Here is a 27,521-nt window from a genome sequence, read left to right as displayed (position 1 = left end):
ATGTAAGTGTGGCTGGTGGCAGGGTGGTGCGGGGTGGGTTGAGAGGCAGCGACGGCAGTGTATAAAGGCGGCCGGTGGGGTGATGTTGTGGGAGGTCATGTCCCAACCCTAGGAGGGTATGTACTTAACATTAAGTACTACTGCTAAATAATTACAAGCCAGGCCTTTCTTTTTTCAGCCAGAGCTCACCGGAACTCAGTTCCAGCACCTACTCAGGTGGGCGCCATTGCCATTATGCCACCATGAAAGGAGGGGCTCATGGTGATTTCCAGCACCTCTTTTTCTAGAAAAATAGCACCGAGAGACATTTCAAGAGATTTCCCAAGCCAAACAAGTACGGTATAGCTACTCATAGAGGTGAAAGTATAGCCGCTACATGAACATTTATAGGGAAGCCCAAGTTTTATTCCAATAAAATTAAGTTTTACTTATGCCTTCCATAGTTGTACATTTCTATTTTACATGAAATAGGGAAGTTCAGATATTTTGTGGGCTTTTTTCTTTCTTTTGCTTATTTAGAGAGAAACCGTTTTGACTGCGAATGCCGCCGCACCTAGGAATGTGATCAGCGTGACCAAAAATTCTGAGGAAGAGTGTGGCCCATTTAAAGCAAAGGATACAAACTAGGAGCCCTACTCTTGCATTTAAAAAACACTCACAAAATTGCTCTTGATGGGATAGATTACCATCTCTGCCCCCCCTTTTTTACCAACTAAAGGCTTGGTCCCAGGGCAATATCTACAATGGTAGCAGCAGTTTTTATGTCACTCCATGCAGGGATGTTTCTGCGTATTGTATTTTGATCACAATTGCCTTAGACCACTGCACTAAGACCAAAACAACCCACAGCTGTTGTAGGGGCCAGTTCCACGTGACTAGGCAAAACAACACAAAATGACAGAAATTTTTCTTATCACATTAAAGGCAAAACGAGGGCATTAGCATCAACTCAGACCTTTGCAATTACCACTCTGTGTTTAACTTAAGGACCAGAGTATCACTTAGCATATTTTAATCACACTGTTCCTTCAAAACCCATATATATATATATGGATGGATTTACGGATTCTATTGCAAATGCCACACAAAGCAGGTTATCTTCGATTTGATAGTACCAGCAAAAAGCCTCAAACACACAGTTCTTCCCTAGGTTTAATGTGCATGGGTGTAAAGCAATAGGCCAAAGATGAATAATCTATTTTTTATTTTTAGTAGTAATGCCAACCGTCATGGTCTACCAAAGCGTGAAATCTCCCTTAGCAGCTAGCGACCATAAAGATTTAGCTTCTCAGCTGCATTATTTTTCTTCCTTTTAGAAGTAAGTTCCACAAACTTGCACATGCTGTGGCACAAGCTATTAGGATATTTCATCATTTATCACTGCCAGAGAATAATATATATTGCATTAAAAAAAAATACATTCAGCAAATATATTCAGCACATGAACTTGAGCTTTATATCAATCCAATTGCACTCTGAGATTTTTTCATCATTCACTAACTTTATGCAAAATTTCTCGTGAGTAAGCACAGTGGACTTGATTTAAAGAATTGCTATACAGTATTCATGAAACTTCCCCCCCCTAATGGCTTCCTTTACTCAACAGATACCTTTAAAAACATTTCCTGCATGTAAAAATAACATGACTATACCAAGCATGCCTGCATTTTGTCATAAAAACCCAAATTACACATGACGGCTTTGAACAATTTCATACTAACCTCACAGACTAATGATAGCATGACATCTCAGTCACACCATGTCCTCTTACCCTTGCCCTGGCAGAGGTAAGGGGCCTTAATGTAGTTTTAAATGTGATTTACATTCACTCTAAGGCCGTTTTACACTACGTGAAGTGCATAAAAGGCCTAATGTAACTATGAATCAGACTTCATAATTTAAAAATTATTTAAGGCCTGCTTTCCACCCCATTTAAGCCATGTGCACTTGCTTAAAGTGATTGTAAAAGCTTCCCCCTTTCAGAGAAGACAGATTTCCCTTCACGTTGTGCATCTACACATAACTGTAGGGTGCAAGGATTGTTCACTGATCCTTCCTGAATTCACAACTGAGTTCTAATCCATTACCAAAAGATGCATTTACCATTATCCTGTTACGTCTTGTCACCATAGGCTTTTTTTCCTCTTTTGCTTCAATACAGATTACAATGGTTTGCCAAGGTACAAATTTGACACAGATTCGTTTTCTGTGTCGCGCTTGGCTTGGATGCTATTTTAAGCACTTTTAAAAGCAAAACAGAAGTATGTTCGTTAGTTCAAAGGCTCCACTATTTATGCATTTATCCATCTGAAAACACCAACAGCAGTGAGCAGCAGAGACAGATATATCGAGGGAATGGTTGGTGTGTTTACGTGTGGGATTACAAGTGGCATGGCCGCTCTGTAAAACTAGACCTTCATAATTATGTCACACTTAATGCAAAATGATTTGGTTAAATGTAGAGGCAGCCTGTACAAGACCATAGCTAACTGAAAACAGCGATGGGCTACTAAGCTCTTTTCTCATTTGTGTAATTTAACTCTTGCTCACACTTTTTGCATTCATGAATATATTTTTTAATGGAAAGTAGCTTCTAGAGAGGTTCCCTTTCCTAAGGGTCAATCTGCAGGCTGTCTCTTTACTTAATGGGCAACAATGCACAACCCAAATGTGTCAACAGAATTGATAGCTCCGTTATAGGGCTTCCATTGGGAACAGGGCTCCGTTGAGCCAGCCTCAGTATTGAGGTTCAAAAATGTTAAACAAAAATTTATTAAAGATTTTCTTGGTTCACAAAAATTGTGCATTGTCTCTCCCCCCCCCTTCCAAATCGTAAAGTCTTTTTTTACATTTGATGTGAGACATTATACAGAGTAAGGTGGAGGAAGAAGAATGAGGGGAAAGAGAAGGGGGAGAGAGGATTGTGGTGGTAATATTTAGTATGTTTGTGGGGTTTTATGGCAGTGTCACTTGAGTAGGTTCTCTATTCACTTAGTGTGTGTGTGTGTGTGTGTGTGTGTACACATACATACACAAACACATATGTATAAAGACACATAAAGGTACCTCTGACCGTTAGGTCCAGTCACGGACGAATCTAGGGTTGTGCGCTCATCTTGCTCTATAGGCCAAGGGAGCTGGCGTTTGTCTGCAGAAAGCTTCTGGGTCATGTGGCCAGCATGACTAAGCCACTTCTGGCGAACCAGAGCAGTGCACGGAAACGCCGTTTACCTTCCTGCCAGAGCAGTACCTATTTATCTACTTGCACTTTGACGTGCTTTTGAACTGCTAGGTGGACAGGAGCAGGGACCGAGCAACAGGAGCTCACCCCATCGCAGGGATTCAAACCGCCGACCTTTCGATCGTCAAGTCCTAGGTTCAGTGGTTTAGATATATACAAATATATTTGTTGGAGGTGAGAGAGGTTGGGGAGGCAGGGCATGGTTGGTTATCTTTAGTTGGCTGAAGTGAGGTTTGTTCATGGGGTGGGGGGATTTTCGGGTCAGCTCAGCCATACTGGTCCATGCTTACTCCTGACAGGTCTTCTCCAATGTCTGGCTATGATGTTTCTGGCTGCTGAGAGTAGGTGGATTATGAGCTCTTTATAGTGTGCATGTGCATTATTATATTGGAAGACATTTAGTAGGGCCAGTTCTGGGGTGACTTCTAATAGCTGTTTAGCTATTTTGCTTCTTTGCAGTAGGACTGCTGTCCAGAAGTTGGATTTTGGGGCATTCCCACCACAAGTGGAGGTACATGCCTGTGTAGGTGCAGCCTCTCCAACATTTTGGTGAGGTTCCTTGATGTATCAGTGCCAGTTTCCATGGTGTTAGATTTTTTATTATTATTATTATTATTTAAACTGAAAGGAAAGCTACTCTACATTAATGACTCTTGTTTCCAAGAATGAGGAAGTCACTTCATTATGAGAAATCTAAAGTGAGAAACATTCACCACCTTTCAAGTCCTAAATTGGTATGCAAAAAAACTCTGGGAGTCATTTAGCATATTCACACATGACTTATTCCCATATTGATGCCGAAAGCCATAATTACTTCATGTAAATGAAAACTAACATGGTAAGTTGTCCCAGGGCAAAGTATAGAAAAGCCACCTGTCAGGCTTTACCCAGTTTACTGGGATTTTTGTCCAGGCAAAACCTGACAAAGGCCTTCTCCCAATTTCTGTATTTTACCCTAACGGGCAAATAAAAGTTTGGAGGGTAGAGATTTCATTTAGAAACAGGGCGGGAGAGGGCAGCAAGAGAGGATTAACCCTCTCCTCAATGCTGTAGCCACAAATGTAATTTGAGAGAGACTGAAAATACTTTTTCCTTCAGGCAGGGAAAAGCCCCACTGAAGAGATTTTGTGTTGGTGTGCCATAGTCTAAGAACATCTTATTCAAATAATTGGAGGGCAGGTTTTAACTTGTGAAAAGGAAATCACAGGACAACCAACTACAGCAGTAGGTTTTTTTTCTGGATCCTTCCAACCCACTCCCTGCTTGGGGTTGAACTGGCAAATCGCTACATCTTATCTGGAAAGCTTTTCTCCAAAAAGGCAACGAGGGTTTGCCCAGAATTGTATACACTTATCATTACACCAGTCTACATTACACAGGGATTAATGAAAGAAAAAGATAGCTTTACCTGAGAAATTTTGGGAGCACATGTTTCCTGTGTCCAGCTTCCTACAGTGCACTCAGATGACCGCACACACTGGTCGCCACACCAGCCGCAATTCATGAAGGAAGGCAATCGAAGACACTGACTACAGGTATTGACGTGAGAGCACCCTGGTCCAATTAGCGGGATCTTTGTTATCTAGCGACAGGAAAGTTACATGAAAATCACCTCAAAATTGTATAGGTTAGTAGACAATGTATACGCAGTTGAGGAGCCAGAAACACTTTTAAGTTACCCTGCCAATGATATGGCTGTTAACTTTTACAATATAGGCAGGCTCATATTCTTCAATAAACACTGAAAGCATGATCCATCAGAAGACTGATGGATCGCAGAAAGGGAAGGGATTCTCTTGCTGCACAATATATGTAGGGCTGCTGATCCATGCTAGGTATATCTGTAAATCTGTAAATCTAAACCACAACACATGAGAAGTATCCCTGTGTGTTCACGCACCCCTTCAAAAAAACCCTCGTTAAGTCTTTTTACTCACTTCTTTTTCAGCTCTATAGTAATTGATCATGCAAGAAGCAGAAGGCATACTTGAAAGCAGCATTGAGTTGCTAATGTCTTAAAACAGGGAATAGGGGGTTAAAAATGCGTTGAGTTCATTGCTTGCTGTTGGCTGCAGTTGCGGCTGCAGCTAGTCACACAATGCGTTGAGTTCATTGGGTTATTGTGGCTGTTATTTTTCAAGAACCTGAATCCATACCTTCAAACACAGCTTTGGGTACTGTATGCTTGATTGTAAAGGCCAACTCCTAGTCTAGTTTTAAATGGCTAATGATGGCTACCGTATTTTTCGCTCCATAGAACGCACCGGACCATAGGGCGCACCTCATTTTTAGAGGAGGAAACAAGGGAAAAAATATTTTTCTGGTTTTCCTCCTCTAAAAGCCCTTTTTTGTGTTGTTTTTTTTTTTTTGAGGATCAGCTAAAAGTTTTGCAGCTTTTTTGCAAAGGGAAAAGCCCTGGCTTTTTTGAGGATCAGCTAAAAGTTTTGCAGCTGTTTTTGCAAAGGCAAAAGGCTTTTTTTAGGATCAGCTAAAAGTTTTGCAGCTTTTTTTGCAAAGGGAAAAGCCCTGGTTTTTTCCCCCCGAGGATCAGCTAGGTTTTGCAGCTTTTTTTGCAAAGGGGGAAAAGCAAAGCTCCTTTTGCAAAGGGGGAAAAGCAAAGAGGAAAAGCCCCATTTTTATGAGGTTTAACTCACATTTCTGAAAAATCTTAAGGAAAGGGAGCCATTTCTACAGTTTCCAGACAGATAATCTAATCAGCCAGTCACATGTCCTGGGGAAACAAACAACCTCCCTCTGCAGCACATTCAACAAAGGAGGGCGGGGCTGAAAGGGAGCTGGGACTCTTATCTCTCTCCCGATCTCTTGCTGATCAGCTGCTGAGCCCGGTCCTTTCAACACTCCCTTTTCTCTTTGTAAAATAAAAAGCATGATCCTCTTTTGGCCCCTGGGCAATTCAGCTCCAGGGACCACCATTCGCTCCATAAGACGCACAGGCATTTCCCCTTACTTTTTAGGAGGAAAAAAGTGCGTCTTATGGAGCAAAAAATACGGTAATTTGCCTCTCCTGTAAGGCAGGAATAATGCTACCTTCCTAGTCAGTGTCAATTAATTGGTGCCTGTAGAATTCCTAAAAGGATGGGGAGAACAACTATCAAGAATGATGAATTACACTAACATTTCTTCGCTTTAAACTCTCTTTCCAATAATAGAATATGTTTAATACCCTTTAAGCTCAATACATTATCAACAAAGGTCATTCCAAACACCATTATTTTACTTAAGTCATTGTGTATTTTTCTTCTCAACAGCTTGCACTAAAGAAAAAGGAAAGGTGTCAGCCCCACATTTACATTACTTTTCTTTTACTGGTTTTCATCACAGGTCACCTGCTCAAACAATTCTCTATATCCATTTACTTGATTTCTTAGTGCAAAAATAATTTTAAAAAATTGAAGAAGCAAAAAATATACACAAGATTATGGAAAGGCTGCAAGGCGAACTCATTAGAAAGAGTGCATTAAATAAGTTTAACCAATATGGACTTTTGCACAGAGTGACTCTCAAATTGGTTTTTGCCTTTCTACATTTGTATTCAAATGTAAGAATATGTTTATACTGGGCCTCTTCTATTCTTTATATTCCAGAATACAATTGCAGTATAACCTGTGGAAGTGCCCTTAAACCTGGACATAATTAGTTGGGGTTCAGATCCCAGTTGAGTCGTATAAAATGTGCTGGATAAAATGGCTGCAGTTGCGGCTGCAGCTAGTCACACAATGGTAAGGTAGCACCCCTTGCTTTGCGTAGCATGTTTCCTCACAGCTGAAAAAAACAATAACGCAGAGAGAGCTTCCCTCCCCATGCACATCTATGGAGTGATGTCTCCGTTGACTTTCATGGGGTGGAAGAAGCTGCATACCTGAAAAATGGTTGGTGAGAGGGATAAAACATTCCCGGCCAAGAACCCTTGGGGCAACAGGCTCTTTGTCAGTGAGTGGGCATTTTCTCCCAGAAGCTGATTTGGAGGGTACAGCTTTCTCGCCCTGCCCATGTAATTACATGGTCGGATTCGACTGGACCTAACCATCCAGGGGTCTTTAACCTTTGCCTTTACCATGGAACACAAGGGGGCAAAGTTGCAACCTCCTCCAAATTGTTGGTAGGGGTGGGGAAAGGGATTGTCCTACCAAGGATCCTGCTGTTTCAAAGCGTATGGGCATTGCTCCATTAGCCAACGTGGGGGGTGGCAGCAGAGGCTTGGATGTTCAGGTAGTGGGGAGAGGCCTGCGAGAGCCTGGCAAGCTCCTTGTTGTGACTTTGTGGGTTCTGCTGTGCCTTTGGGGTGCATTATTTGGGGTACCAGCTTACACAACTGATGGACTGTAAAATGATAACGGGAGGAATCCTTATATAAAGGTATCCCTATAACCAAAAGATTATGAAATATTTACCCTATTCCCGGTGACCACCAGAATATAACCATCATCGCCTGGCAAACTCTTAATTAGAGAAACAGGATGGTGATCCAGTTGGAAATTTACATACGGTTCATAGTGTTCTGAACGAGAAATCACTATCTGAAAAAGAAAAATTTAGAAAGCAAACAATTTATATTCATATTATGCAGTAATCTTGATCTATAATTATAGTTCCATTTGGGGGGGGGGGAGTATAAATGCCAAGCCATTATAAATGCACTAAGAACCAAAGAGAAAACAATTTAAAATCAGCAATATTTTGGAAAGAGAATAGAGATCAACATTTCTGGGAAATTTTTTTTAAAAGTTGCATCACTTTTAGGAAACGAACGACTTTAGACTGACAGCAATGAATTCTAAAAGTAAACCGAGACACTGAATTTTGGACCAGCTGGAAGTTTCTTAGTTGTCTTCAAGGGCAGCCCCATATAAAATGCATTGCAACAATCCAATCTGGAAGATACTAGAGCATGGAGTACCATGTCCAAATCATCTCTGTCCGAAAGGGGCGGCAGTTGGTAAACCAGCTGAAACTGGAAATAACCACTCCCAGACACAGAGGCCATCTGTCCTTCAATTGACAATGTTGGATCCAGGAGTACCCCCAACCTATGAACCTGCTCCTTCTAGGGGGATACAACCCCGTCCAGAACAGTTTGTGTTCCCACCTTCTGGACCAAGGAACTTGAAACACTTAACACCTGTCCTTTCAGGATGCAATTTCAGGTTGTTAGCCCACATCCAAACACTTGTCTAGCACCGTAAGCCACCTCTCCTGATTCAGATGGATAAGAGAAATAGAGCTGGGTGTCATCCACATATGGGTGACACCTCACTCCAAAACTTCTGATGACAGCTCCCAGCAGCTTCCTATAAATGTTAAATAGCATTGGGGACAAGATGGAACAGTTTGCCACCCCTTAACATGCACAAAAAAACTGTTTAAGCTTTGTGCAGCTTAGTGTGTATTAGGCTAACCAAAACTGGTATGTAGAAGCCTTATTTTTAGATAAAGGTTAATAGCTATTACAGAGTGCAATAGTGTTCTGTTAAAAGTCAACTGTGGCAAAGCTGAATTCCTCAAGTAAAAAATTCTATGAAATCCCAGTTAAGATCTTTGAATAACTTTGAAATATACCTTCAAAAGACCAGTGCCATAGGGGTGGAATCTAATGGCTTTTTTTTTTTTTTAATAGCTTCATTGCCACATTTATGGGCAAATCTAAGTACAATTTTGTGGTCATTGTCTGGCTATGCGGAAGAAGCAAAAACTCAGTGGAGATGTATAGTTTAAGCAGCATGCAACTTTGACCCAATATGCTTCAGACATGGTTTGGTTTTACAACCAGGAGAAAGTGTGAAAACACACACACACACACACACACACACACACACACACACACGAATAAACTGCAAAGCTGCGTGAAAAAACAGATTAATGTTGGTATTAGGGAGAGGTAAATCCACAGCTGCAAATACCTTTATAATGGATCATTAGCTGTGTTTTCTCTTGAATGCCCACTGCTACAAAATGCCAAGAATGCTTCCTCTTATTGCCAAATGTTATTTCTTGACTGAGCATGCGTTAACCCTTAAAATGCTTCTAAGATGCATCTTCAAAAAAATGCCAGAACCATTTGGTCCTGTTTCCATGGTTCTAGAGAGCTGCCTAGTGCTTCAGCAAGGATCCATTATCACTGAAACTGAACACCACAGCAAGTAAACAAGCTTTGTTCTGGCAATCCAGGCTGAAGACATTCCTTACTGCTAGTAAAAGTTGCAAATGCTATAAACTCATTATTACCTTTGCTATGTTGAGGCCATTGCCACAACCTCTGAAATGCATTTTATGGAATCTGTATAAGGGCCCATCCATAAGGGCTTGTGCCACATTTCCAGGCACAGGTCTGGGATTTCCAGGTCCATGTCTGAATGGTGGGGTTTGCTTTTTTGTCCTAGCGTTTTCCCTGGGAAAACCTGCATTTTACTGCTGGATCGGAGAAAACGGGAATCAGGTTTTCCATGGAAAACGCTGGTGGGGGGGGGAGCCAACCTGCTTGTTAACAAAGTTCAGTGAGGGGTAAAAGTATTTGATCCCCTGCTAAATTTGCACATTTGCCCACTGACAAAGAAATGACCAGTCCATAATTTTAATGGTAGGTTTATTGTAGCTGTGAGAGACAAAATAACAACAGGAAAACCCCCAGAAGACAAAAGTCAGAGATTGATGTGCATTATAATGAGTGAAATTAGTATTTGATCCCCTATCAACCAGCCAGACGTCAGGCTAACTGGTATCTTCACTGTATGTAACAAGCTAAGATTAGAAGCACCTGCTGTAAGGGAGAGGTCTTACCTGTAATCCTAGCTCGTTACAGTACCTGTACAAAAGACACCTGTCGACAAAAGCAATCAATCCAGCAGATTCCAACACCAAAGAGCTGTCCAAGATGGCAGGGACAAGATTGTAAACCTCTACAAGGCTGGACTGGGCTACAAGACTATTGCCAAGCAGCTTGGTGAGAAGGTGACAAGTCATATTTTGCAAAGGGATCAAATATTTATTTCACTCATTATAATGCACATCAATCTCTGACTTTGGTCTTCTGAGTTTCTGGGGTTTTTCCTGTTGTTATTCTGTCTTTCACAGCTACAATAAACCTACCATTAAAATTATGGACTGGTCATTTCTTTGTCAGAGGGCAAACAGGCAAATTTAGCAGGAGATCAAATACTTTCCCCCGTCACTGTAGTACCTCTCTAAAAATACATATGGAAGTGTTCAGACATCTGACTGATGTCCTTCATCCAACCAGGACATTTTAAATCTTGGCTCCATTTGATTATTACATACATGTCCATCATTTCCTTCCAAAGACCCCAGGCCACTACATATCAACACTCAGGTGGTGTCCTGTCCACTGTTGGCTAGACTCCAATATGTTTAGATTCAAAGAAACAGGAAGGAGAAAATGTGTTCGAGACACTGATGTTACAAATAAGACCTTAACCCAAAAAATAAGTTGAGTAAGAATAAAAAAGTAAAATGCTTCTAAACATTATAAGAAAATGAAGTGTAACTTTAAATAAATGTAAAATAGAAAAATGTAGTAAAAATAGATAAAATTATGTGCATTTTTACAAATGTATTAAGTATATTGATATGACCTATAGATGACAACAAAATTTGTCAAAGACCAGATGTCTTTCAACCCAATTTGTCTGTGTCGGTGGTCAGAAGAGAACTACTTAGTCACATATTCCAAACCTTATCTATCCCAAGATTGGGAACAACTTCCTATACTAATTCCACTTGTGCATAGTAATGCCACAGTAACTGATCAACTCATCATATTAATTAGGCAGACAGACCAGACTAGTGGAACAATTCAGTCACCAAGTCGTATTTAATAATTTTCTTCCAAAGACCAATTGGGTCAAAACATGTCATATTAGGCTTTGAACTGAACTGAGGTAAATTTGTTACTGTACCATCTCTGCAATCATCTATTTTGACTACATTTACATATTTTCATGTTGGATTAAAGTTTTGCTTCATTTTCCTATAATAATTAGAAGCATTTCACATTTTTTATTCTCACCAATGAGTTTAGTTTTGTTGGTTATGCGTAGCATATTTTTCTTTATTAATTATTATATTTATATGCCACTTTCCCTCCAAGGAGCTCAGAATGGCATACAGAGTTCTCTCCCCTCCCCATTTTATTCTCACAATGAGGTTGGTTGGGCTGAGACAATGTGACTGGCCCAGTATCACCCAGTGAGATTCATGACAGGGATCTAAACCTAGATCTCTCTACAAAAAGGTAAAGGTAAAAGACCCCTGGACAGTTAAGTCCAGTCAAAGGCGACTATGGGGTTGTGGTGCTCATCTTGCTTTCAGGCCGAGGGAGCCGGCGTTTGTCCACAGACAGCTTTCCGGGTCATGTGGCCAGCATGACTAAAGGGCTTTTGGCACAACGGAACACCATGACGGAAACCAGAGCACACAGAAATGCCGTTTACCTTCCCACCACAGTGGTACCTATTTATCTACCTGCACTGGCGTGCTTTTAAACTGCTAGGTTTATAATGTCTCATTTATACTGGAAGTGAGTATTCAGCTTGAAGTGCATGACTACCAGATAAATTCAGTCAAGCATTTCTTTTCCACACTACCAATTGATCCCAATACAGTCGGAAGTCTCAACTACCAGTTAAATGACACACAAGTCTGCATATTAAGACTGTAATTATTTCTGCGAAAATGAATGCAGTAACTTTAAAAAAAAACCACAGTGAGGATCAGCGTTGGTGCCTATTAAAGCTGTGTTATTCAGTATTCATCTCAAAGTTGATTTCTACAAAACCAGGAGGCTTGCTTGAAACTAAACCAAGTTCTGGCCTTATTATTTTTCTACGGTTGTCTGGCAGGTGTAAGCTGTCATCCAGAACAGATATGCCCAAAGCCAACTTTGCTGTATTTTCACATCATTTTCAGCCAACCATTGTAAAAAGAGAATGTAAGTATCTTTAAAATACTATATAACATTTTAATTCACTGAGTATAATAGATAGAGGTTTAAATATACTTTCCCCAAAAAACCGGAAGCATTTTTGCTTGGTTTGATGGGAAAAGAAATTGCATAGGTAGATCAAAGATTATTTATGTATGCCACAACTTTATTAGCCCAAAGGTGGAAATTACAGGAATTATCAACGATTGAGGAGTGGCAGATGAAGGACTATGCAGAGTTGGCCAAGCTGACTGGTAGGATCCAGAACCAAGGTGACAGAAATTCCAAAGAGACTGGAGTAAATTTATTTGGTATTTGAATGATCATTGTAAAAATGTGAAGACACTAGCAGGATTGAAACAAATCTTGCAACAAAATGTAAAAATAGTATCTGACCATGGAGAAGAGAGGACTTTTAGTATAAAGAAGGACAGAAACTGACAGTTAAAGTGCACATACAATCTATTTGGAAATAAAAAACCAGTTGAAGGGATAGAGGGAAGTCATGAGCTTGGCGGAGCAAAAAGTATATGATTTGTTATTGTAATGTTGGTATATTTTGTTTAAAAAAGAAAATAATAAATATAGATATAAAGATATATAGATATAGTATAATAGATGCACTTTGGAGACTTTCACCTTTTCTATTTTAACAAAGAATTATCTCAAAAGAATCACTTGGTTTCCCTACCACATACCCTGAAACCTGTTGGATTGCTTGATACTCCACTTCCTTGAACCAATTTTGCCACCACTGGGTTGAATCCAGTACTGCCCACTCAGTAGAAGCAAGGCTCTTTGTTCCAGAAGAAGCTTCCATCAGTGGGAACTTCTGATGACATTAATACCCTTGTATCAGTATGCAAAGGCCAGTGATATTAGTTTGTATTGTTGTTGCTGCTGCATTTTTGTCCCACTTTTTTCTCCAAGGAGTTTGAGGTGGTACACATGGTTCCCTCCCATACAACATCCCTGTGACGTACATTAGGTTAAGAGGGAGCAACTGGTCCAAGGTCACACAGTGAGCTCCCTGCCCGAGTGGGGACTTGAACCCTGGTTTCCTAAGTCCTAGTCCAACACTCTAACCATTACACCACACTGGCCCTCCAAGATCAACAGTGCTAAATTGTGTATAAACTTGTAAAAAATAGATTCTGGTTTATGAAGCCATAGTGAGTACCATGGACACATGCTATTCCCTTTCTACTCCTCTTCTTCCATGGTGTGCCAGGTTTGGCATAGTTAGCATTAATTCAGAGTTTCCTGTTATATCCAAACTGGGGAACCATGGCTTAATGTTGGTTAACAGAACAAGGTTGTCGTACAGAATCTGACCGACATGAACTGGAGTCCCCCAGTCGAGACATAACAGGGAACTCTTGGTTTCATGCAACTCAAGATCTCCATGATAAAACCTGAACATGGTGGAAATAAAGAGAAGCACATGGCTATGTTTAACACTGTTAAACATGTTTATAAACCATGGTTTATGTAAGGTCCTTGGATGGTTGCTCATGAGAAACCAGGCAAAACTCCAGCCGTTTCTTTAGTAGTTTTGTTGTGCATACTATGTACAGTGCAGAGCTAAGAGGTTCATGTCTGTATCAACCATCTGCAGAATCTGGGAGTGGCCCCTTCCGGTTCTGAACCCAACATAAGAGTTTCGGTATACGAAATCTCCACTTCCCCTCTTTTCGTTTCACCCCTCTGCGTACTTGGGGTGATGGAAGTAGCGTGTCTCCCTCCTCGCCCGCTGAGCGAGAGGAGTGCAGGGTCTCTCCAACATCCCCTGAGCCTCGGCTCACCAGATCCCGAGCTGCCTGCACCTCCCCACTGTAGACCTCGCTGCTCCCTCCACTGGACGAGGAGGTGCTACTGGTCAGGTGGGGCTGGGGCTCTCTGTAGCACCCCGAGAGCCCTTCCACCACTTTGCGCTGAGCCGGGGACAGTTCCCTGACAGTTTAGAAAGTGTGGGTTAGTGGCCTAATGTAGCCTGGCTTATTGTGGGAATTTTTGTATCAGACCAACCAGCTGGAAAAAGGGTTCAAGGTGCTAGTCATCATATTTCTATAACTTCCATAAACCATGCCCAACTTTCACCCACTGATAATATAGCTTTATGCCCATAACGTTGCTAGTTGTGACAGCATCGTTCTTTCTAACCAAACCACTGCTGAGAAATACCCAATTCACTTTGCACCCAACAGCTGTAGTTAAAGGCTGCATTCCCAGCCACACGTCAAAAACAGTCACAACAGTAAGAGGCAGAAACAGCTGCAAACTCTTGGTTGGGGGGGAGGAGAAAAACTTGCAGAGAGCTTGTCATCCAGCTTTCAGAGGAAGTAAAGTCATTTTTCTTTCTTTTCTCATGCGTGACAGCTGTCTTAGCAAAAAAAAAAATTATTAGCAGTCTGTTTTTGTAACAGAAACTCAACAATATTTAATGAACTCTGAAATCAAGGATATTCAGGGACCAACACAAAGTTTAACACTTTGGTGTAGCCAAAACAATGTGCTTGACTGGGCTGCAAGTTCTCCAGTACAGCAAGATTATTCCCTTCTCCCTATATCATTACTCTCTTTAAAAGAGGGGGAAAGATTAAGATTTTTATCTGCACTCTAAAGACAAAATCCATTTCCAAGTCTAATACTTAATTGCCTGAAGTAGTTAGGATGATAAACTCTACACTTTCTTCTCAGTTGATAAAGTGGTTTGATCTTCAAAATAAACTAGAAGACAGTACATGTAAATGAAAAGGATACCTGTTCAGTAGCTCAGTGTGTGTTACATTGCTTTATACAAGCCCTCAGGACCAATATAGAAAAACAGTAAGAGACAAAACCCCAAGTTGTTTTTGTTTTGCTCCAAACAGATGCATTAATCTTTGTTTAATCTGCCTGATTTGCAGGGAGCAGAGGGGGCAATAAACATGTAATATTCTTTGGGGCCATGGCCAAAGCCACTTACATATTCTATCACGGTCTGTTTGAATTTCCATGACTCTATTTTTCTATGCAAATATTATGTATTTGTTATTTTATTAATTCATGAATTGCCCTTCATATAAATTTCAAGGCAATTTACAGCCCTACAACAACAAAACAACTAAAAGCAGGTTTTAAAACAATGCAAAAATACAGCAACTAAATACTCAAAACAAAATAAAAATTTCTTTCCAGTAGCACCTTAGAGACCATGCACACGAAAGCTCATACCAAGAACAAACTTAGTTGGTCTCTAAGGTGCTACTGGAAAGAAATTTTTATTTTGTTTTGACTATGGCAGACCAACACGGCTACCCACCTGTAACAGCAACTAAATACTGTTATTATTTTTCAAAAGCTGCTTTCTAGGTATTCTGATGGAGCGAACAGAGGGTGGATTAGATTTGGGGGGGGGGGCAGTCTCACTATAGCCCAATGGATTGCCACTTATTCGATTAATCATTAAACTATGTGCTATTTGAACTACATATCACCCCCTATGTGGATAGGGATTGCCTAACTACTATTGTCTATGTTGTGGTAACCTACTGGTTAGATTACTGCAATGTGGTATACATAGGGCTGCCTCTGAAGACAGTTTGGAAACTTCAGCTGGCGCAGAATTCAGCAGCCAGGTTGTTCACTGGGGATGATTGTTGAGGTATGTTTACATGATGCAAGGAGACTGATATGGACCTTTACATTGAGCCAACCTGGGAGCCTCTGCTTCTGACCTGGCCAGAGCAAGTGGCAGAGCTTGTCAGTTGTTCTACCACTCCATTATGCTACCAGCAAGGTCTTGGAAGGACCCATAGGAAGTTTAAACATGGAGTTTTGTGAATTTTGGCTGAACTTTGCGTACAAACATCGTTTCCAATAACTATATAGGTTCAGTTGCCTTATTTATTGCTGTTCAGAAGCGAAGAAATACTCCTTTGTACCAACATAAAACAAAATTTCAAAACCATTAGCTTTGGCCAGATGATGCCAAGCATTTCTGAGTTTATAAACTGAGTCTCGGGACATTAGATTTGCTCAGCGATGTACCGTATTTTTCAGTCTATAAGATGCCCCCATGTATAAGATGTCCCCTATTTTGGGGGACTCAGATTTAAGAAAATGGGGTGAGATGGCCCCGTGTATAAGACACCCCCTAATTTTTTACATTATTTTTAGGGGGGAACCTAGTCTTATACACAGAAAAATACGGTAACTGTTCTAATGATCTGATGTTAGGCAATGCTCCATCTCAGGAAAATTAAATACATTCTAATAATTGTGGAAACCTCCCTTTTCCCTTCTCATCTGCTAAAACTTAGGGATTTTGATAACGAACATGCTTGACACTATTTCCCAGGCAACTATTTGCATAATTAAAAGAGGAAACTAATTTAAATAGACCTTGCATTCTAAATTTGCTGTATATCCTGGAAACACAGCATTTCTGCAACTCTCCAACTCCTTTTAAAAAGAAGATATATCAAGGAAATATGTATATTAAGGACATTTTCATGTATATGTTGTTACTAGGCATTAAAGGCAGGTCATGTGTTCTGTACTGTTGAACATGTCAGCTGCGCAACGAGAAGAAAGGGGCAAGGCTCTGTGGGTTACTGCAATATGATATTAAAGATAACTTGCTCTGTAACTTAACCCAGCCTAATTCAGGGGATGTGACTATTTCTACTAATGGCACAATGTATTTTAGACAATCACATTCCTTTTGCTCCCTTGGCTGGCCTTACAAAAGGAAACGTGCTCTGGAAGTATTGTCCTAGATTTTTTTTTTAATGTTTCATGTGATGGGGGGCAAAATGCTGAGTGAAACAATCTGGCATAAGAAATGAATGAATAATAATAATCAGAAACATCTAACTATTTGTACTCCTATCAAAAACACTCTATGCTGAAGCACAAAAATTTGCAGAAGACTAAGAGGAACTTGCAAGAAGAAATGATTTTGCTATTACTAACATTTTCCTTATAGCCAACCCTTTGCCATTTTCCTCACCTCAAGGTTTCAGAAACTCTGAAAATGAAATTAAAGCTCTCTTTTGCTACTGACCTAGACATTTGCATGAAAGATCTGAGTACCATCATAGAATATTTTAGGGGGGGAATTTAGGAACCAAATATGGTACTGGTTCCTGACACGTGGGCGAGTGTGGGGTGAGAAGACTGCTGGTTCAACATCATATGGCTTGAGAAGCACTGGGAGAGGTGATGATAATAACAACTATATAAACAATACAGACAAAATAAAGTCATCACCTTATACCAAATGAATTACTGGTTATAAACTGAGTGAGAAAGACTTAAGAGAAGGAAAAAGAAAAGCATACACAGTAGCAGTAGCAGATTAAAACAGCTGAGCAGCATTCCCAACATCTCCAGTTAAAGCAGTGTTTCCCAAACTTGGGTCTCCAGCTGTGTTTGGACTACAACTCCCATCACCCCTAGCTACCAGGACCAGTGGTCAGGGATGATGGGAATTGTAGTCCAAAAACAGCTGGAGACCCAAGTTTGGGAAACACTGAGTTAAAGCATCGGGGAAGACTTGTTTCAGACTGCACAGCCACTACGAGGCTAGATGCATCAATGATTCCACTCAATATAATAACCCTAGGGAACAAATCTAACGTGGAGGGAGATCAAGGTGTCAGAGAAAGTGACTCAGAAACCCCTAGCATCAAGATTTTATTCCACTTCGGTTTCTTCTAATTCCCATCTAACCTATATTTATATATTCTTTTGACATTCATTTACATTGTCTTTCATTCCCAGCAAAGTGAAGCTTCCCTCGCTTCCCTTGCACCCCTCAAACCTTGCCGCACAGGGTGAAGTTCAAGTGAGAAGGGGAGGGGGAGAATCACAATCAATATTCCTTACCTGAATGAAGCGGCCTTCAGATGTGCCTAGATTTGCTATGGTAAGCACCCCTTGGGTGAAGACAGATATAGATGTCAACAAGACTGTGCTGAACTGCTCGTCAAATAAGTCAACCCGCTGCAAAGGTATGGTAACCTCCACCCGATACTCATCATCCTGTGCTCCACAATAGGTGGCGTTTCTTGAATATGTCTGTAGGGAAAGTAGAAACGTGTTCAGCAAGTGACACGGGAGATGCACACACAACCCCCATTGCCGGAAAGGAAAAGTAACTTTAAAAGTTGGTAACTGTTTTCTTACATCTTTGCATCATCATACTATACAAGTACGCAAAACAAGAAAAGGGTTTTCTTACAGAAGCATCTCTTACACCAATTACATTTTTTCTCATTCTGATTTTATTTTCATTCTGTCATTTCCAATGTACCATTTTCTGCTTAAACTGAAGTATTTTACGTGCACACACCCCATGGAGAAATTTATGCACACCTTAACTAGCAGATAAAAAAAAACCTGATTGTTTTATTTACCTTATTTTAATTTTATATTTTTATCTACACTGCCTTGCTGTAATTTAAAAAAAAAAAACACGAAAGTGTGATTTATATGGCTTCTTATTAGAAAATGTCTGCAGATGGCAAATAATGTCATTAGACCTGGACACCTGCTTTTAAAAGAGAAAAGGTGTTGCTTTTGTTACCTGAAATACTTCAGCCTAGACAAAAATGCTGTAAGAACTGTGTGTTGTTCACACAGTTTCTAATAATTAGACCCCAACTGAACTTGTATCTGCATTTTGAACTGCTTTAGTTTTCCTCTGTAGATCTGGCAGTAGGGGATCAGGCCTTGGTGGCAGTTAGCCATGGATCGGCTGCTCCTAGGTAAATTTTTAAAATTCTGTTTAGGCCAGATTTCCCTCAAACACCTCTGGACTTGTTTTTTGCCATGTTGAGCAGTGCTGTCAAGTATCCCTTTCCCCCCGGGATTCTCCCTTATTTCAAGCAGTTTCCCACTGCTCTCCCTTATTTTTTATTTCCCTTAAATTTCCCGTTTTTAATGGAAGCAGCTCCTCCCCTGCTGGCCAGGGACTGGGTGGGAAGACCTCGCCTACTTGGAGAGAAAAGCTTCAGCCCTCAAAGCAAGTGGGAGCGGAGAATCGGGTGAGCGGAGCTCCAGCACGGGACTGAAGAAGCGGCTGCCTGCGGAGGATCAAAGCAGCGATCCCGCCAGACCCGAGCACCCGGCACTTCCTACATAGAAACTTCCAAAGAAACTCTGTAAGTCAAAATTTTGGATTATTTCACAAGTTTAAAGAGCACTGCTTGCAGAGGAAACTCTAAAAGGAAGCCTGTTCCCTTTGAACTGTTTGCGCGAGCTTGGTAGCGCTAAAGGATCAAAGCCGCGGCTAACGGAAAAGTTTTGCGAACTCTGCCAAACTTCTTAAAAGTGATTTAAAAGTTGTTTAAAGTTTGTTTAAAGTTCCAAAAACAGTTGATATGGCAAAAGAAGAAGCCCCTCACCCTCTGGATTAGGATTCCGGGTCAGTAGCGGGCTGGGTTATATTGTTGCCATTTTTTCTTTGTTGGTGTTCCAGTGTTACAGTGACTGTTTACCAGTGGAGATACTTTGACTCTTTTACAGCCAGATACAAGTTACTTTAAAGACTTGGTGGTTACACTGCAAGTGAGAAAACAGCTACTGGCTTGGGCTATTTAAAATAGACTCTTCTTGGCTTTAAGGAATTTACAATTCTGCAAAATCTGAACTCTTTGCCTAAAAGTTGGATTAATGGACTATTGTGGACTCCTGGCTCAGCAGCCTCTTTGTTCTCAGAAGGCTAGCTGCAGGCCACCTGGTGTTTACTTTTGGGACTGTTGGTCTTCTGCTGTGAATGTCTGAGATTGTTACTATAGCAACTGGAGTGACCTTGAGATTACAGTTACAGAGCCCACAAGGAATGGAACTTAGATCTAAAGGAACTGGCTCTGAAAAAAGGAAAGGCTCTGTTTCCTTAACTCTTCAGGAACAAATGGAGAAATTGGCTGCAAGTGTTGCAGAAATTGCAGAAGGCCTAAAAAGTGTCACCGAAGGGTTGAAGCAAACACAAGAATCGGTGAATGCTATTGGTGCATCAGTGAATACAACAGTCAACTCTGCAATAGAAAAGCTCCAAGTGGATATTAAGGCTGATATTAAAGCCTCCACCCAAACGTTAGAAAAATCGATTGGACAAATTGAGGAAAACGTAAGAAAGAACAGAGACGAAATTAATAAAATTGGGCAGGAGGTGACCACGTTAAAAAAAGACTCGGAGGAAATTAAAGTGGTTAGAGAAAAAATAAAAAAGGTGGAGGAAAAATTGGACAATTTAGATTTGGAGCAGATTGAAAATATTGGAACACGACAGAGGACTGTGGAAGAGTCTCTTGCTTTTTTGCAACTACATCAGAGAGAAGGAAACCTAAGAATAAGGGGTCTTCCAGAATTGGAGGGGGAAGACCTGAAAGCCTATATTGTGAAACTATTCTCGACCTTTTGGGAGTTGGAAGAGGTAAACGTCTCAGCACGCATAGTGAAGGCCTTCAGATTTGGACCAAGAGGTTCCAGAGGAAAGAAAAGCACTAAAACAGTCAGTGACTGTTTGATTGTGCTACACGATAGGCACGACAGAGACTATTTTCTGGATTTACACTACAGAAACAACCTGGTGGTACAGCAGAATAAAGTAATTTTTTACAAGGATATCCCCAGATTCTTTTTAGATAAAAGAGCTCCTTATAACGACCTGGTGACGGAGCTAAGAAGAAGAAAAATCTCCTTCAGTTGGGAATTTCCAGAAGGCCTGGCATTCACGTTTGAAGGGAAAAAGATAAGAATAAGGTCCTTGGCGGATAAGCAAAAGTTCCTGGACAAGCATCTGGAACATTTCAAAGGAACTCCATTGGATCCAGCACAGCTCTACAAGTTTCCAGAAGTATTCCCACCACCGCCGGGACCACCAGGACCAAGCCAAGATCCAGAACAAGATAAGAAAGGACAGGCAACTGGAGGAGAGGAATAAACAAAGAAATGGCGCTCAAGTTAATGACTTGGAATGTTCGGGGATTAAACCAGAGACCAAAGAGACGCAGAGTGTTTTACAGCATAGAAAAGAAGAATTTGGATATAATATGTCTACAGGAAACCCACATAGTTCGGCGTCACAGAAGATTGTTACAGAACAAAAAATTAGGCCAAGAATTCATATCATCGGACAAGGTCAAGAAGAGAGGAGTAGTGATTTACGCAAAGGAGAAATATAGCCCAAGACAGCTATTTAAAGATGAAGAAGGGAGATACATCGCAATTGAAATTAATGTACAAGGCGAAAAATTTTTAATCCTGGGACTCTATGCACCAAATGATGGAAAGTCGATTTTTTACAAAAAAATCCATGACTTGCTGTTGGATTATTTGGACTATAAGGTAGTTTGCCTTGGAGATTTTAATGGGGCAGTTTCCACATTAATGGACAGATCTCAAAGAACAAAATTAACAAATGACGGGAAACTCCCAAAGACTTTTTTTGAAATGGTGGACAATTTGAACTTGGTAGATTCTTGGAGATTAAAAAATCCCACAGAAACAGAGGCAACGTACTTCAGCGAATCTCAGCAGTCATGGTCGAGGATAGATTACATCTGGATCTCGAATGAATTGGCTCCAAAACTACAAAAAGCAGAAATCGGTCCTAAAACGCTTTCAGACCACAATCCGGTACAGGTAAACCTAAAAATGATTTCCAAGGATTCTTTTAGGTGGAGAATGGATGATGCATTGATGAGAGATACCAAGCTAGTAGAAAGAGCGGCAAAAAAGATGAAAGAATATTTTCAAATCAATTGGAACTCAGATGTGGAGAAAAGGATTGCCTGGGATGCAAGTAAGGCGGTAATGAGAGGATTCCTCATTAGTGAAAAGGCAAAAAAGAAGAAACAACAAAGTGCAGAGATGGAGAGACTGTTGAAATTAATCAAAGAAAAGGAAAAAGAACTAAGAGGACATCCTAGATGTGTTAAAATTCAAAAAGAAATCAAATACTTGCAATCCCAATACGCTAATATTATGAATCAGGATATCGAATGGAAAGTGAAAATGATGAAACAAAGAACATTTGAATCTGCAAATAAATGTGGAAAACTACTAGCTTGGCAATTAAAGAAAAGACAAAAGGCAAATGTCATCAGTAAATTGGTAGTAAATGGAAAAAATGTAGAGAAACCGGAGGAAATCAGATGGTGTTTCCAGAGATTCTATAAACAACTGTACAAGGAGGAGAAGATAGATGACGTAGAGATAGACCGATTCCTGGAGAAGAATGGACTGCAAAAGGTCCCAGAAGAAAAACTAATAATTCTCAACCACCCAATAACGACACAAGAAATAGAAGATGCAATAAACAACATGCAACTGGGGAAGGCTCCAGGACCGGATGGATTAACAGCAAAATATTACAAGATATTGAAAGACTGGCTATCACAGCCGTTAAGAGAAACTTGCAATAGAATACTAGAAGGAGATAGGGCACCAGAAACGTGGAAAGAAGCCTTTATCACACTGATTTTAAAACCAGACACTGACAAGACTCTAATGAAAAACTATCGTCCAATATCCCTTTTGAATGTGGATTATAAAATCTTTGCAAATGTTTTGGCTACAAGGTTGAAAAGAGTGTTGAAAGATTATATACATAGAGACCAAGCAGGTTTCTTGCCAGGAAGGCAAATAAGTAATAATACGAGGATCATTGTGGACATCTTAGAAAAACTGGAGAGAGACATAAACACAGATGCAGCACTATTGTTTGTTGATGCAGAGAAAGCTTTTGATAAAGTATCCTGGACATTTATGAAAAAGAATTTGGAAAAGATGGGAGTTGGAGAAAAATTTTTAAATGGCATAAAGGCCATTTATACAGAACAAAGAGCAAAAGTTATTGTAAACAGTGTGATATCGGAGGAGATCGAAGTAGAGAAAGGAACAAGACAAGGGTGCCCTATCTCCCCTTTACTCTTTATTACGGTCCTGGAAGTCCTTCTGAATATGATTCGGAAAGATAAACAGACAAAAGGAATTAAAGTGGGAGAGAAGGAATACAAATTACGTGCCTTCGCGGACGATTTGATGCTATCCCTGCAAGAACCAGAAGGCAGTGTCCCCAGAGCCTTGGAATTAATTGAACAATTCGGACTTGTAGCTGGCTTTAAACTAAATAAGCAGAAAACCAAAGTTTTAGGTAAAAATATGAGTGCAGAACAGATCCAAAGAATTCAAGAAGCCACAGGCCTCAATTTTGTCAAATCCGTAAAATATCTAGGTATCAATCTCACAAGTAAGAATTTGAACCTGTATAAGGACAATTATGAAAAACTGTGGATGGAGATAAAAAAAGACATGGAGATTTGGACAAGACTCAAACTGTCGTTAATGGGAAGAATAGCAGTGGTTAAAATGAATGTCCTACCAAGGATGCTGTTTTTATTCCAAGCCATACCAATTTTGGACAAATTAGACTGTTTCAAAAAATGGCAAAAGGACCTATCGAAATTTATATGGCAGGGCAAAAAGCCAAGAATAAAATTTAAGATTTTAACAGACTCTAAAGACAGAGGAGGCTTTGCCCTGCCGGACTTAAGGCTTTATTTTGAAGCTGCGGCCTTTTGCTGGTTAAAGGATTGGTTTAAACTAGAGAACGTGGATGTGTTGGACTTGGAGGGACACGATAATATGTTTGGTTGGCATGCATACCTTTGGTATGACAAGGCTAAAATCCACAGAACTTTTAAGTCTCATATTGTGAGAAAATCCCTATATCAGGTTTGGACTAGATACAAAGACTTGTTTGAGAGAAAGACTCCTAGATGGATCTCTCCAGTGGAGGCCAAGGCATATAAGAGACCGAATATGTCTGCAAACTGGTTAAGATATATGGACATATTGCAGCAGGAAGGGGACTCCTTTAAGCTAAAAAGCTATGATCAAGTAAAAAGTCAGGTCCCCGACTGGCTGCACTACTATCAGGTTTACGAAACATTTAAAATGGACAAAAAAATTGGTTTTCAAGTAGAAAAATCAAAACTGGAAACAGAACTGATAGAATCGAACTTTAAAAACCTTTCCAAAATGTATAATCTTTTGCTAGAGTGGCATACAAAAGATGAACTGGTTAAATCTTCAATGATAGATTGGGCAAAAGATGTCGGACATAATATTATGATGGATGACTGGGAGAGATTGTGGCAAAAAGGTATCAAATTTACTGCTTGTCATGGTTTAAGAGAGAATATAATGAAAATGGTTTATAGATGGTACTTGACACCAGTTAAGATTGCTAAGATGAACACCAAAATGTCAGATGTATGTTGGAAGTGTAAACATGCGAAAGGTACCTTTTTTCATATGTGGTGGTTGTGCCCAGTGGTAAGTGCCTTCTGGGACAAGATTTATAATGAGCTTAAGAAGGTAATGAAAGTTACCTTTTGTAAGAAACCAGAGGCATTTCTCCTGAGCATAACCAATGAAGAGATACCCAGTCAGGATAGAGTGTTTTTTATGTATGCCACAACAGCAGCTAGAATTTTATTGGCAAGAACATGGAAAGGTGAAGAGATACCAACGGTGGAGGAATGGCAGATGAAGATGATGGAATATATGGAACTCGCTGAACTGACCGTCAGAATCCGAGACCAGAGGGAGGGGAAGGCGTCGCAGGAGTGGAAAAAATTCAAAGACTATTTGGTTAAATCAGTTAAACTGAATATTTGAGCAGAATTAAACAGAACATCGGCTTTGGTAGATATGTGTTAGATATGAATGGTAAGGGGAATTGTTGTTATGTGAAAGATGTATATGTCAAAATATGTTAAGATAGGCTGTTAAGATAAGATACATAGTGATTGAGATATTTGACTAAGTGAAAGTTAAGTATATTAAAATTTGGGTAAAAGTGAATTGAATAATATATAAAGCTACCTGGAAGAAGTATATGTTTTCTGAAGACAGTGGAGGGAACGGGGGAAGTCCCCAAATAGAGAAGTTAGAAACAAGAAATATTCAAAGAAAGATATTGGTTAAGGTTTGTATATGTCATTTTTATGGTTTTATTGTTGTTATTGCTTTCAATGTTGATTATGTTTATTGTTTATTGTTGATTATGTTTAATGTTTATTGTGTTTTTATTGATGTTTATGCTATGTGTTGTTGTTATATTTTGTTCTCTTTTTTCTATTGGAAAATAATAAAATCTTATAAAAAAAAAAAAAAAACAAAGCAAGTGGGAGCCGTTTCCCGTGCTTACAGGGGGGGGTGTATTCCTGCCCCGCATCAGCCCCTATCCGTTGCTACCGAGCCCCTCAGCTGGCCAATAGGGTTAGCTGGCGGGCGGAGCCTGGCTGCCTTTGAGCAGCTGCTGCTTCCTGTCCTGTTTTGATTGGATCAGACAAGAAGACGATGGGGCTCCATTGCGCGGAGCACATGGCTGCCCTCCTCTTTGCTGGCTGCCCTCCTCTATGCTCCGCTCCGAGCCTGAGCCCGCTTGGAGTTTACATTGCTGTCCCGCCCACTTTTGCTTCTGGCTCCGCCCACCACTGACATGTGACTGTCCCTGGGATAGGTGAGACGGCTGATCCCTTATTTTCAAATCCAAAACTTGACAGCTATGATGTTGAGTTACAGCCTTGCATTGTCTTCTCAGCTCGTCCGAGCCATTAGTTTTACCTTAGTCCCTTTGGTTCAAGTTCCCATTTGTCCTTCTGTAATATATAAGTATTTGATAATCTGAGTGTATGAGTGTTAGTTGTTCAGGTTGTGTTCTCAATAAAGTTGAAGACTGATTTACATGAAAGTGTGGCTTGGATGAGGGTTTAGTTGACTCAAGAAATGCATAACGTAACATGCTGAATATGGAACAATTACATATTGGGTTATATGAACTACTGTACTATATTACTGCCTGGCGAGTCCAATTCCCTTCTGTAACAATAACATATTCAAATGTATTATTTGTACATGTCTATTATACTTTAAATTACATGAAACTCAGAGGGTCTTAGGGTCCCAAGAGGCAAAAATAGATAGAGAAACTAAGTAAATTTAATTAGGCTGAGAATATTTTGGTGTCCCATTGTTTAAAATTTATACTTGCCAATGCAGTTTAGTATCATCATAACTATTACCAAAAAAAAGATTGTTCATTTTATATCTTCTAATTCATTGAGAGAAAATGCATGTATTCCTTTTCTGGGGAATTGCTCCCAGTACAATGTACTTAGAGAACCAGCACATCTATGTTGTATTGACAGTTCAATGATAATCTGTCAACTGAAAATTCAGTTACTATTGATGCTTCATCTTCTATATCGGATAATAAACATGGGCCATTTAGATGTCAATAAGCAATTTAATATTGCTTATTGTAGGTTTCTATTGCATAATATTAAATGGAGTAATACGCAGTGAGAATAGACACAATAAAATATGGCTGTCTTCTAGAATCAATACTTTGCTGTTTTTTTCTTCATTGTTTAACATTAACTTTAAGGGTTTTTTGTTTTTTAAAAAATAAAGGTAGATTATGTCATGACTGACTGCTTATTGAAATAGTAACGGAGATGTGTCCTTTAATTCTGCAAAAGACCTTTAAATAGCAAGCCAAAATAAGGATAATAAAAATGTTGTCATTTTGAAATCAAATTTTTAAAATGTTAATTTCCATCAACCTTACTTCACCTTGTCAAGAGTGCAAGGTGACATCAGATCATCAGGAGGCTAGAGATAAATCTATCAAACTATTTGCTATATTCTTGCAATAGTTTTTTGCATTCAGCAACATTATGTATTGGACTAAGACATATTGTTACCTATTATTTTGGGTTCAACCACTTTTAACTTCCTCCTGCTACATTTGTCATTACTGAAATACAGAGGCAAGTTGCACAAAAAAACAACAACATTCAAGCATTATGTTTACATGCTATAGTAAGATTTCTAACAACAACACCCCAAAAGGAAACTAAGGCACAGAACCATTGAGATTTAATAATATTTAACACTGGTATAGAGAGACGGTAAGAGCTGTTCAACAATGGAATAGACTACCTGGGAAAGTAATGGAGTCTCCTTCACTGAAGGTTTTTAAACAGAGGGTGGATGGCCATCTGCCAGGAATTATTTAGCTGTGATTCCTGAATTGCAGTGGTTTGTATTAGATGATCCTTGGAGTTACTTTCAACCCCACATTTCTATGACTCTACATATTATTATTGCTGTTTTCTTTCTTGGCAATTGTTAAAAATCTCAATAGAGAAAAACATCATTTTTAAAAAAGAAAAAAAGGGAAAAACACAATTTTTTAAAATGCAGATACCTCTAGGAGTAGGCCAAAAATCTATTTATATATAATCTTATCAGGTA

General features: G+C 39.8%; 1 protein-coding gene across 1 annotated transcript in view; it reads right to left on the bottom strand.

The window, feature by feature from the left end:
- Window positions 1-27,521, bottom strand: part of MET (MET proto-oncogene, receptor tyrosine kinase) — a 100,710-nt gene that overhangs the window by 37,954 nt on the left and 35,235 nt on the right. Inside the window, 3 exon segments of the mRNA XM_033161593.1 lie at window positions 4,650-4,823; window positions 7,654-7,779; window positions 18,072-18,263. Coding sequence (XP_033017484.1) covers window positions 4,650-4,823; window positions 7,654-7,779; window positions 18,072-18,263 — 492 coding nt within the window.

This window comes from Lacerta agilis, chromosome 10, assembly GCF_009819535.1.
Source record: "Lacerta agilis isolate rLacAgi1 chromosome 10, rLacAgi1.pri, whole genome shotgun sequence".
Lineage (NCBI taxonomy): Eukaryota > Metazoa > Chordata > Lepidosauria > Squamata > Lacertidae > Lacerta > Lacerta agilis.
The sequence above is the reverse complement of the archived record's forward strand: the minus strand, read 5'-3'. Positions and strand labels throughout refer to the sequence as shown.